Source organism: Megalops cyprinoides, chromosome 24, assembly GCF_013368585.1.
Source record: "Megalops cyprinoides isolate fMegCyp1 chromosome 24, fMegCyp1.pri, whole genome shotgun sequence".
Classification (NCBI taxonomy): domain Eukaryota; kingdom Metazoa; phylum Chordata; class Actinopteri; order Elopiformes; family Megalopidae; genus Megalops; species Megalops cyprinoides.
The window spans coordinates 23279723-23293381 of record NC_050606.1 but is presented as its reverse complement, the minus strand read 5'-3'; the positions used below and the strand labels follow the sequence as shown (position 1 = coordinate 23293381).

At 40.9% G+C, this 13659-nt stretch overlaps 1 protein-coding gene across 1 annotated transcript; it reads right to left on the bottom strand.

Annotated features, from left to right (window-relative positions):
* Window positions 1-520: 520 nt before the first annotated feature.
* Window positions 521-12994, bottom strand: LOC118770976 (kelch-like protein 40a). Its single transcript, XM_036518780.1, has 6 exons — window positions 11868-12994; window positions 11086-11246; window positions 10242-10349; window positions 7511-7696; window positions 6599-6748; window positions 521-5811 (listed from the first exon to the last, which is right to left on the bottom strand). Exons 1-6 carry the CDS (start codon window positions 12984-12986, stop codon window positions 5700-5702), a joined length of 1836 nt encoding a protein of 611 aa, XP_036374673.1. The 5' UTR covers window positions 12987-12994; the 3' UTR covers window positions 521-5699.
* Between the last annotated feature and the right edge of the window lie 665 nt (window positions 12995-13659).

Below are 13659 nucleotides of genomic sequence, written 5' to 3'. Positions count from 1 at the left end.
CAAAAGATTTGGAAAAGGTACTTTTTCTTATTTTGTTACTGTGACTTTTAACTGTTGCAGAACTTGGGCAGCCTGCTTTTGTACCATATTGAACCAGGAGCTAGCCTGGAGCCAAGTACTCTGGCAGCTTGGGTAAGTGTCTGCCTTTCTCACAACCTGTTGAATCTGCAATCCTGTCGGTTGTGGCTGATGTCACTCTGTGGGTGGGTGGGGCAATCATTAGACAGGCTCTATGACCTAATCCAGTCCTGAGGGAGTGGTCGCACTTTAACTCATAGAGCGCCATTGCCCCCCTGTGGCCACAAAGCACAACCTACATGCACTGAGAGATACTGCAGCATGCTTCTGGTCAATGTGTAGCCAAACATTTAGGTGTGAATACCACAGGGGTGGCTCCTGACTGTCAAATTTACTTCCCCCAAGTTTCGATGTCTCATTTGTGTGGAGCCTTACCCTTACAGTAATAATAATCATAACTCTCATCTGGAATCATAAAAATAATGACACCAATAGCAAACTGTTACCATTTATTTTGTTTAATGATAGATTAATTGACTTTAGTGATGAGGAAGACAACAACAACAAAAATACAACTTTTTTTTTAAATGAGATGAAAATGTCTGTGGATGTTCGGTAGCATTTCAGTGGGTTTTGCATATTTATCCAGTGGACCCTGCTAAAATGTACAAAATGTTTGATCCAACAAATAGGTCTCATCCAGTGTAGCTGGATTGGGTTCTGAATTCTAATGCAGTGGTGCAGCTTTAAAAGTGAATGATGTTGAAGCTGGAGAGAGTTTAGTCAAGCATTTACTCAGACCGGTCACCAGTACACTTCTCTCAGTCTTAGATGTCAGAAGGCATTCCTTTCCATAGTGATGTTTGTCATATAAAATTCCTAGAGTTCCAGGAGCTCTTATCTGTTGTGCATCATTTTCCTTCCAGTGCACAGGGGATGGGACAGTGTGCACAGTTGAACATCCTGAGAAAGATTCATGGCTTATAGGAAAAGATAAACCAAGATAAACATTGGTAGGCTGTATAAAAAGGACAATCAGAACTATTTTGGGGAAATGCTGTAAATTTTAAGGGCTTGCTAGCCCTTAAAAAGTGTTGAGAAGGAGAGTGAAAGGTGAAAGGTGAAGCCAATCAGGATGGAATGAAGGTTTTTAATGGATATGCGTGGTATTGATTTTCTGTACTTTTATTTGGATGGACTAAAATTGGAGTGAAAAATGATGTTTTCTCAAAAGCTAATTGTAACATTTGGGCTGTTTCCTCACAAAAGGATAAAATCTTAAGGATAAAAAATTGTTCCCTCTTGTCTTGAAGAAAGATGAAAAGGCATTTTGGGAGTGAATTTGGGCAGGCAGAGACAGTACCTACTCAGAAGCGGTCATTGGACCATATATGAGCTTCACTCTGGCCTGTGTCCAGGACAAAGGGGTGTCAGGGCACTGTTATGTGCCATTAGAGCTTGTCACCGTGTCACTCTGGAGGGAAGTGTTTGCAGGGGCAGACTGGGGTCCAGGGAGGAGGAAAAGTAATCAGAGCTATTTTCGGTAAGTGGCCTGCAGTGAACTTGAACTCGGTCCCACTACAGTTTAAAAGTTCAAACTCAGCAAACAGGAAGGCGAGAAGCTGTGTCGACCCAGCCAACCTGAGATGTGTATTTCTACCATGACTTTGGAAGTGGGGTTGAGGTGCAGTGATTGGAACCCATTGCCATGGTCCTCCCAAACTTAGGTTGCAGTCTGCCTACGAAACACAGCTCTAATCAGGGGTCCCCAGTCTCTCTCAATAATTAACACCATGAAATGTGTTATGTGTTTCAGTGAGTCATTGTTCAGGTAGAGCTAACTCTAAAGCACTAGGCCTTTTGTAAGAAGTTCCATACTGTCCGTATCGTTCTGCATTACTGATATCTCTTTATAATGAATCCCTGAGCAAAAAATAAAGGGCACAGTATTTATCAGAGAGTGAAGTTCTGGATAAATTCTGCTTGGGTGAAATGCATGTTTGTTCCAACTACATAACATCTCAAGCAGCAGATAAATTGATTCAGTTCATTAGCTGCTGTGAGGGGGTTCCAAAAAGCAGTAGCAGGTGTTGAATATAAGTGTTCTGGGTATGTATGGTGTCAGTGGTCAATTACAATTTAATCTGTGGACTTTAGGGAAATCCGAACTCCAACCTTTCAACTGTCTTTGCTCTTATTAATGACCAGAAGCTATAAAGTCATGCTGTTATTCTTAATTATTCTTTGCTTCATGCAAGTAAAATAAGTGAAACAAAATGGAAACACACCCTTTTCAGTTCCCTAAGCACTTTGTTGAAAGGGTGCTATTTCTGTACCCTAGGCTTAAGTCTTCACTTATAAATGTTAAATAGTGGGTTTGTGATAGATGAGTAATGCTAAAGTTTGAACATATGTGAACTGAATCATGGAGTCCTTGAGAATGAGAGTAAAGTTGCACTGTAAGTAATACACAAACTTGTTAAACTAATGTTGTAAAAAACACTCCTGAATTTGGTATGGTTGGAGGACATTAGTTTGTGAGTTTTGTCTGCCATCTGTGGGATGAATTGCAGTTGTGACCAAGGTAGAGCAGAGGATTATGCTGGCACTTCTCCAAGCACGTTTGATGCCCTAAATGTGTTTATCGGACTGAGATAATGAGGAAAGTGTCTTTGTTTATGTGTGTTTATTTGGGGCTTTTGCTGCTACAATACAGAGGGCTTGTTAGTATCACTGACTTAAGTGGCCTTCTTACACAGACCAAAAGGATTTTTTTTTTTATTTAGGAATGGATTTAAGTATTGCTTTTCGTGTTCTCTGCTGTAAGTCTGTGATAAATCTAGCCAGTAGAATTGGTTTTTCAACAGAGGATAAGTATGCAATAGGTAAGCCAATGATATTTTTTTTTTTTCTGGAGGAATTTGAGCACTTAAATTTTTGAGTTACTGTTTGCATGTTGGAGTCTGTGAACTGTAAGGTCTTTGAATGAGGAATTTAAAAAAATATGAGAACAAATAAATTGAATGTTTGAATGATATGATAAGACTATTGGGTGCACACTGAAGATGTGGTGATGGGAACAGCCCATCATTTAGTGTTCCTGTAGGAAAGAAAGGGCCTTCTTGTCACATACTTTTTTGAAGCTCATTTCAGATTACAAGTAAACTTGTATTTTTTGTAAAGGGTTTCAAAACTAACAATGTTTGCTCCCCCCACACCCTCCCCTTCCATCTCTACCCAGATCAAGTAAGCCAGTCATACATGTCAGTCATCCATATTGCTGATCTTATATTTTGCTATGTAAACACATTGTCTTAGCTAACTCTAATGTACATAGACTACATATAGACAGTAACTGTTGTGGTTATATAAATGGAACGTTAAAACCAATACAGAGGACAATTGTGTCTAGAGGTGCTAATAATAGCCTATATTCTATGTCATTTATTGTATTGGCTAGTGTATATTGTCTGTAACACAAGAAAGAGAGAAAGGAATCCTTTCAATATTAAACAATATAGATCTATATTATTCCAAACAGAATGTGTCCTGTGGTTATTTATTGCCTGGGAAAAATGAGCTCTGGGTGGTTGAGTGAGTGAAACTCTCCTTTTACTTTAGGTTTCATTGATTTCTTGCTTTTCATTGATTTGCTGCAAATGCATTCATTTTACAGGATGAGATCTGAAGTGTCAGAAAGACCTGTTTTCCAACTCGTAAATCTCATCATTCTACCTCAGAGGTTTAACAGGGTCCTCTAAATGCTGAATTTCTAACACATACATGGACTGCAGTTTTTGAAAATAGAAGGATGTGTGAAAGCTCAAAGAAGTGCTTTATTAAGTCCTGTGTTAATGAAACTAAGTGTGGTTCACTATGAAAATTCATCACTAAATTGTAATTTTGTCCTAGCTCCCAGGACAAACCACCAGATATGTATGTTAGCACATAGGATTTTACGAACTCTATGCAGACATCAGACAAGCACAGCTGCAACATAGCAGAGGCAGCCTAGTAGATATTAGTTCCTCACTATTGGGCTGGTAAATCAGAGATATGTCACTGGTAGCTCTGGTGGTCCTTCTGTTACGCATTTCAGATTAGCTGTCTGACAGGTGGTGCTCCATACATGCCTCACTGATAAGATTTATTCAAAAGAGCGCATTATCTAAACTGCACAGTGCTATTTCAGAGCACCATAGATAAGATGTATGACACACACTCCAAGAGGAACAGAACTCTTATTTAGCTGTCTTTGGTGTTTGAGTCACGGTATCATTCAGCATGTCATCTGATGCAGTGCACCAGGGTCTGGTGAGGAATCTAGCTGGCAGTGGATAATGATGCCGTTTTATTTGGATTTAATGGTTGCTAAGTATCATTACAGCTGTAAAATATGAAGCGGGAGTTTAAAAACCTTGAAGAATTATCAATCACGGAGCATGGAGGTGTATACTAATTATTCCTAGTTTAAACTTTCACCCAGATGCATAAATGTTTACTTTTAAAACTTCTGAGCACTGTCAAAACTGTGTTGTTATTTTTATTATTTTATAGTACTAGTGGAGGCGGTAGTGTATTTTTGTCAAATAGCCATGGTGAAGATAGGTGTGATAGGGTACAGAATTGCCAGTTTTATATGAATTGAGGTTTAAGTGACCAAATGATGACCTAGTTGTATCTTAGTTACTCTGAAATTAGGAGTCCCTTTTTTGTTCAGATTTTAGTGCAACCAATCCTTGATTATGATCAGAGCTAAATGAATTATGATGCCATTTAATTAGTAGTAATTACAGTGCGGTATGTTCCACCCAACGTGCATATCAATGGATTTAAGAAATTTGAAAAATGATTTGTTCTGCTTCCTCTTGAAGACAGAAACTGAGAAATACAGGGAGACATACTTGGCTGTCCTCTTGCCAAATACTCCTCACAGATTGAAAATGAGTGTTGCGGTGCCATCTGCTGCTTCATGTGGAAAATTACATCATCTGACCTCTTCTATAGCAGCCTTTTCAGCAATTACAGCCTAGTACACCAAAGTTTTTTTTTTCAATTATTATGAAATCATACATAGAATGAGCAATAGTCATCTGGACATGTGCCTTAAAAAATGCAGTCTTTTCTTAGGGTATCACTATATCAAATATAACATTCTCAAATTCCACCACACCTTAAATTCCCACCCAACTTTCGACTTGTCCATAGAATTACAAAAGCATGAAAGTCATATCTAGAAAAATACATGCACATATAAAATTCCTACAGCATTTTCAACATAGGTGAATCACACTTCACCTCACTCACTCCTCACTCTGTGAGGCACAAACACAAAACTGAAAGGGAGTGCCATTAGGGTTACATTAAAAGCACCACACCTTTTCTCAAAGTTGGTTTGAGTTCTGGGCTTGAACACAAAGGATGATGGGTCTTTAAGTCCAACCCATGAACTTGATGCCCAGATGACTTAGTATTGCACTGTGTCTGTTGCAGAATCTCAGTGCCCTGTGTCAGTTACCAGGATTGTCCTGATGGGGCTGATGCCATACCGGAATGGGATTCATTCTTTGCAACACATGGGAGGAGTAATCAACATACACAGGAGCCTTGCAGAATGGTGACTCCATGTCCTTGGTTGTCATGTAAGCATCCGCTTTGTCCAGCAGGACGGGCTGTCATGCTCACATCTTGGTGAGCCGCAGAGTGTTAAGACGCACAGCCAAGATGGTGGCACCTGATGCATAGTTAATCTCCCTCAGAACGCCGGTCCAATTATCATCCTCCTCCTCAAACCTGTGACAGACAAGTCATGTAGTTATTTGTATAATTTGGTTATTATTAGTCATATCAATCTTACCAGCTGCAGTGCTTGTTCCAACTAACTGCTGTTCCAGCTTCTGCTGTTGCCCTCATTTGTGTCAGGCCTTTTTCATATTTCCATAATAATGAAGATGCACCAAGTTTTTGTTGCTTTCATGAACAAATGTATCTCTAATTGGAGCTTGAAATCAAATCTAAGTTGTAAAGAAAAGGCCATTAATTGGGTGACTATGAATCTCAGACAAATATATGGTTTGATGGGCTAAGTATGCCAAGTTGATTATTCCAGAGGGATGAATGCTTAGCAGTGCAACCAAATATTTTCCCTTTGTTTATTCCGTTCCACCCTATTTGATCTCAAAACAAAACTTTGTGTAATTTCCAGTTTTTGTCCATGTTTCATATGGGGTATGTTAAAGACTGCATATCACAGTTAAATAATCAAAAAAATAATTTATCTGCAATGAAGCAGAATGCTGGTCATAACAAATTAGGTCAGATCTCTCATACATCTGTGCAGATCCATAGATTGTTCAATCAACTAGAATGCTTATCATATTCATTGAGTCCTCTATATAAACCGGAGCCAATCAGATTATTTGCATGCTATGGATATCAGTGGATTTGCAGAGATGTAACTACTGTCACATAGCATCAGTGGTGTGGGAAACCAGACACATGCACAGACATTAATCAACCATGTCAGGTGATCTTCGACTGGATAGATGTATGTTACATGAAGGATGCTAACATGACTCACTTCCATATGTCATTCATCTCTGTAGGCACAAGCTCGTCGCTGGTCTCGCTGGGCATCATGGCAAAACCACCAATAGCGTACAGGGAGCCAGCCATGCTAACAAGACTGAGAGAGCTCCGTTCCTGAGGAAACTCCGCAAAGTCGGACCACCTGCGGAACACACACATATATGTACATACGTACACACAGACATATGTACAGACGCACACACATGCACACAATTTCAATTCAATTTTTTATTTGTACAGCGCTTTTTACAACACAAGTTGTCACAAAGCAGCTTTATATTGTTCCAAGGCCTGAGACCCCCTGAGAGCAAGCCTAAGGCAACAGTGGCAAGGAAAAACTCCCTAATTAACAGGAAGAAACCTTGAGCAGAACCCGGCTCAGAGGGGCACTGGGTAGATAGAATTAGAGAGAGACCTTAAGTTGTACAATGTACTTTAAGACACAAGCACATACATATTCATGCATACCCACAGACACACACACAAGCATCTCAGTCAAAGGGACTGAGTTTGACTCTGCTAAATTGTAAATTTCTTTGATGAAAGTGAACGCTAACATGCTTTTTTCTTGGTTCATAAGGTCCAAAATCGGAGTGATCACAGCTAGTCCTTTCTGAGTTGCGTGGTAAAATGCAGCAAGGAAAATGAACTCATGGAAGATGTCCAAAGCATCACAGACTAATTTCAGCTGGATTCCACATACTGTTCTCAGGAGTACTCTAAAAATGACTTACTTAAGACAATTAAATGCTTGGGAAGATTTTTCCCATTGTCTTTCATAATATGCACCTATCCTTAGACTACCAACAAGACCTCTCAGTACATAGGCAGTATGCTCTTTGTATTAGCTCCTTCCACACACAGTCAGAAGGTATAGTGATTTGAGCCCTCCCCACACACTTACGTGTTGCTGGTGATGTCGTAGAGTTCCACAGTGCTGGTGAGGCCTTTGTCTGTGACTCCCGTTGCCACGTAGATCTTGCCCTTGTGAATGGTAATGCCAAACAGAGAGCGGGCAGTCTTCATTGGTGCCAGGTCCTTCCACTCAAACTTCTTGGGGTCGTAGACACACGCCCTCCTTAAGCACTTTCTTCATGTGAAGACACATACACTCTCCTTAAGCACCTTCTACATGTGAGGGTATGCACACTTTCCTTCAGCACTTTCTATATGTGAGGACACATACACTCTCCTTAAGCACTTTCTACATGTGAGGATAGGCACATTCTTCTTAAGCACTCTCAATGTGAGATAGCAGACTGAATGGGCAAGGTGTAAGGAGAGAGACGGCATAGAAAATGTCAGCTTTTTCCCTTCAGCTGTGAGGCCTTAGTTGGACAGAACAAACACCATAGGGTGTTTAAACTTATTACCTCAGTATGAACCTGGTACATCAATACCTTAAATTGAAAGCTGGTGTGCTTTAATGTAAGGTAGTGGGACCACTGTGGATAAATGATTATTGATTATTATGATTATTATATAATGATTATTGATGATTATTGACTCAAATGATTATTATGAGTGCTGTCATTAGATGCTGGTATTATGGTGTAATTTCCAGGGCTGCAACCCAGTTTGGAGAATGAAAATGAAAACTGAAAACAAACATTATTTTATGAGGAACAGAAATGGAAATGAAAACGCTATTATAGTTCTTGTTCCAGAACAGAAACGTTATTTTGAAATCTCTATTACCGGTTAGTAACATTATTTTTTCATTCCTTGCAATATAGGCCTATAAAACATTTGTCAAATGTATCAGCTAAACATTTTTGTATTTTAGGCGCATTTCATCCAATGCACGCTCTTGGTCTCTCCAAACAGGAAATGCACGCCTCCTCAGCAGCATGTCTCACTGTGATTTTCCCTCCATGTCTGTAGCGCACTTCAAGGAGCCATCACTGATGAACAAAGGTAAATTGAGCTGAACTATAACAGTTTTCCAAGTGTCAGACCACAGTTAATCACAAGATTACAGATGTGTACTGTCAGGCAGCTAAACTTAATCAACACCATCAGCTACCATTATTAAGCTAGCTAAAGAACCATAATGAATATAGCTCAGCTACATTAGCTAGTCAGCTAGCCTACACAATAATAGGCTATTTGATGGCTGAAATCAGCCAACCTTGCATAGCTAGCTTGGACAATTTACAGATAACTAGCTAGCTATGTTACCTGCAGTCAGTACCCTACCCCAAATTATTTGGATGTTGTAATTTAGTGTGGGTTTTCTGTTGTAGATGGAATGCCATCAGGAAAATCCAAATGCTATTTTAAACTTTGGAGCAGCCAAACTCCATTCCCAAAAGAGAGTCAGGATGTAGTGATGCTCCAGTTTATTGTGAATTGAAAAGATACAGATAACAGAAATTGGTAACATGTTAAATGCAGTTACAATAGTTAACAGATTCTACTCAAAACAGAGAGTAGAAATCTTTGATTAGGTGCTGTAATCACTGTTAAATGCTATGTTACTACCAATTGATGTGAACTAAGGAGTTCTCTCAGAGGCGAACTGGTTACTTAGCAACCGTAAACTGTTTGACTAGCAAATAGGTTGGCCTAAGCTAGCTGTAACAAGGCTAAGTTAATTGAATATTAAATATCAATCTTGAATCAACTTCTGAATATGTACAGTAGTCGTACATATATTACAAACATTGTCATTACCATTTTACAATCATGAACACTTGCAGGCATTGCTACGAACGAAATTTCAGAGAAGTTCGTAGTGGAGGATTTATCAGCCAGCTAACTGTCAATTCTCATTCTGTGTCACCACACGTGAACACAACATTGAACTAGACAACAGATGGCAATATCATAGTGTAGATTTAACTATTTCCATAAGCATAACATCAATAACAGTAATAGTATCAACATAGGACATTTTATGATAGCATCCATCTGTAAGTATAACAGAACAATCCATGAGTATGCCCTCAATAGGTCACTTAAATTATCTATATAAGTCGACACTGCATACATTTATGTAAAAATAATGTTATTAACTGTTTTTTATTTGGTTTGAACTGGTTCAGGAACGTTATGTTTGGGGAGGAATGCAATAATGGAAATGTTAAAATACTGTTTCCACTTGGAACGGAATATTTTTCAAAAAAAATTGGGTTTGAAGCCTGGGTTATGTCCTTAATCATGGAAGATGACTTTGAATGTGTAGGACACAACTATAAATGTAAGACAGGCATCAGCATAGCCCTTCTGGAAGCCTAATGTTGTCATGTTTTAGTTACAGAAACATGATGGATGGAAGTACAAGACCCCTCAATGTGTCCACTTCAGGAGAGATAACTCAGTACTGTGACCAGCTCACAGTATCAGGGATCCAGGCTGAGAACAGTTCACTGAGGGAGCCATGCTGAGACCAGCTTACCAAAGGAGCCAAGTTATCGATCAGATGCTGTCATATCTACTTTATCCCCCTGTTCTCAGACCTCTATACATCCTATTTTTACATGAGTAAGAGGCTACCAAATAAAGTGGATCAGCACAGCTTCCATATTTCTGACCCAAAGAGTTAAAAACCCTGAAGACTGGAGTAGATGAAATCATCCAGAGCAGAGTGAAACCTGGAAGTGACATGCAGTGAAATGGGGTCTGTGACCTACTTGCTCTGCCCTTTTCCTCCTATCACATAGACAAGCCCATCATGTGACACCGTCCCATGGCCATACACCTCATATGGGAGGGGGTCCGACTCACCCCATTTGAAAGACCTTTGGGAGAGAAGGACACAAGAATCCATCAGTTTCAACATTGCATTACAACTCGGCGATCATGTGATTTAACATTTTGTTTTGTTTGTAACATTTCAGTTGTGGACTTCTGTGACTTTGAGAAGCTAAGAAGCTATCCTCTGGGACCCAAACGTGCAGTCAGGTCTATACCATGCTCTGGTGGCATATCAATACTCTACTTTTTTTTTCCCTGTCTCTAAAGTTAGTCATGGGCCCTTCCTGCTGTATCATCAGTTTCAGCAGATTTCCCTCAGGTCTTCTGATAAACCTGAGTGCTTCTCCCTTTCCTTCAATTCCCTACAATCAATAACATTTATAGAAGAAGACATCACATAGTCTTGGCAGCTTAGATTATTTTCACTAGATAGACACATTTTTCACGTCTCACACTTAGACTCAAACTGCCCATATGAAAGAGAAAAGTCTAATTGTAAGATCCACAGTATGCAAAAAGTAATTTCAGAAAATATTTTGAGTTATCCCTCCACAAATGCTATTTTATGTGTTGTAAACAAAGACTAAAAATACAAATTTCTTACACCCCATACTCTAACCATTTGACAGTATACCTTTTATGAGGACCTCAATGGGTTCTGTGAAAAAAATTTCAAACACTTCAAACATCATGTTTGATAATTTTATCATAATTAAGGGATTTCTAATCACTGAGTTAGATGAGATGGCAGCAAATCCTCAGGGTCACCTCTGAACTCACTGTCTGTCATAGATCATCACAGAGTCCAGGGCATGCTCTCCTTCCTTGAGCTCTTTGCCTCCAACCACAAAGATGGAGTTCTCTGCCTCGGCCAGCCCAAACAGACAGCGGGGGGAGGGAAGCGGGGGCATTCCCAGCCAATCCGAGCTCATCGGGTCAAACTGTGGTAGGGAAAGAACAGGTCCTGTTTCTTAAATGAGGTAAATAACAACTGTCAACATCAGTTTTCAGAAACTAGAAGGGTAATTGTACATCCAATATGTAGTTAGGTGAAGGATAGTACAACACAGAAAAACAGTGCTTGCTTTTGTAAGGCTCAAACTACCGAATGTGTTTATGAGTTTAAGAAACAGTTATTTTTCAATCATCAGGCACTTGTTAGGATCTATAAATAAATAGTGTACACGTGAGTGCTATGTATGTCTCAGCTCTGTTGACAAATATGTCATTGCAGCACTGTTTACAAGTACAGAAGGAGAAGACATACAATACCATTTGCTTACATTATGCTTGTGTTTATTAAATTTGAAAGATATATAATTGAAAACATATTAATGTATTTATTGTTATTACTGTTATTTAGTGAGTAACTCTTTGGTTTTTATTATTGGGTAACATTTTTGTGTAACAAAATTGTACAATAAATTATTATATTATTACAGAACGATGGATGATATGAGAAATCATAAAACTTGTACCATATGACCAAAGAGTACACAGGCTTGAATGGCTCACGTTGCAGTGGTACGTATGTAGTCCTAATGACCAGAACGAGCACATACCTGTAGGAAGTAGGAGCTTAGCAGCTCTTCCTTGTTCCCCTCATTGAGGAAAATCCCTCCAGCCACAAAGATCTGGTTCTCCTTGGTGACAAGGGTGCAATGGTTCTTAGGAACCTCAGTGGACGTTGACGCCACATAGCATTCATTCGCCAAGGGATCATAGGCCACTGCCCCTGTGTCGCTGATAAGGAGCATCAGGTCCTTGAGGAACATTCCAGAACGTGGGTTATTGTTTAGGATCCCTGGCAGCATACCCTCCTGTTCATCCTGTTCCTCTCCCTGGTCTCTGTGCTTCTTGGGTCTCTTGCTCTTCTGTTTCCCAGCTTCTGGAAGCTTCCCCTTGTGGGCATCCCTGACCAGCTGCAGTTTCTCCTGGATCTCTGGGTTGGACTTGATCCATTCGTGGCTCTCCACCTTGTTGATGAAGTATTCATGGGGGATCAGGCGGAAGCGGATGCAGTCCAGGAGGTCTGGCAGGTCCTTGAGCCGGTCTCCCTCATCATGGGCTACCCACCGCAGCAGGGACTCAAAGACCACCTCCTCACTGTCCACATTGAGGGCATCAGAGGCTATTATAGCAGCTAGCTCGCTGGGGCCCAGCTGGTGGTAGTCATGGTCCCGCACGATCAGCTGGTAGCGATCACAGATGTAGTCACGAGCAGCCACAGCCAGCTCAGGACAGTCCAGCAGCAGGCCCAGGCGGAAGATGGCCAGGCAGCTGCTGAGGCCTAGCCGATCCCGCAGGAAGGAGACACAGATGGTGAAGATGGATGGGATCTGGAACAGGTTGGCTGCCGTGAAGATGTCCTGCACGTTGTTTTCCGTGAGGCTAATGTCTGAAGTGTAGATGTACCTGAGGACCGTCGCCATGACAGCAGGCTCCACCTCTTCCAAGACGACCTCCCGCCTCTTCCTTCCCACTGAGTCCGACAGGAACATAGCCTTGAAGAATGAGCTACAGGCAGCCAGCACCAGCTGGTGACAAGGGAACTCCTTGTCCTTGATCTTTAGGACACAGTCCACAAACTTCTGGTTCTCCAGGAGGTCACAAAGACCATCCTGCAGCAGAGTCTGCTGATACATCCTCGGCTCCTCCATAGGATTTATCTGTAGAGCCATTTTTAATCTGCGAGTCTCAGCTCAAGATGAAGGCAATCGTCAGTCGTCCTGCTCCCCTCTCCACAGCTAGGCAGTGGCTCGTTCAAAGCCACTCCACCACAGAGAAGAAGCTGCTTTTGGGAAGGTTGGAATTAACTCCCCAGAGCCTAGCGCTGCTAGTTCTATTCAGCTGTTCCAGTCCTTCAGGCTCATGCGGGGGGGGGGGGGGGGGGGGGGGGCTCTATTTATAGACGCAGGCTTGCACAAAAATGAGGAATCCATCTTTGCATGTGAAATCTGACACCCCTCACCCAGCCCACAACCGTCCTTTCAAATGGACCAGCCCATAGCAACAGCTGACACACTGCCCCATGGAATGACCCATCCAATGAGAATAGAATATGGCCTCCGCACTGTGATTACCCTCCTCCCCCTAAGCAGGGCCCTGAGGCAGTACAACTATCTCACTGATATCGCTATCTATAAGGAGAAAATGCCTTGGAAGGAACCCAATCCCAGTTGTGACATCACTGTTCACAATTAATGGGTTCACTCTCATTCCCCCCATGATAAATAAATAAAATTGTCTTATTGATATCAGAGGGTTTAACCCTCCACAAATATCCATCTGTCTGTGGTTCCAGTACAATTTACCTTTAGAGGTAAATTAATTCTCAGAAAAAAAAAAAAAGAT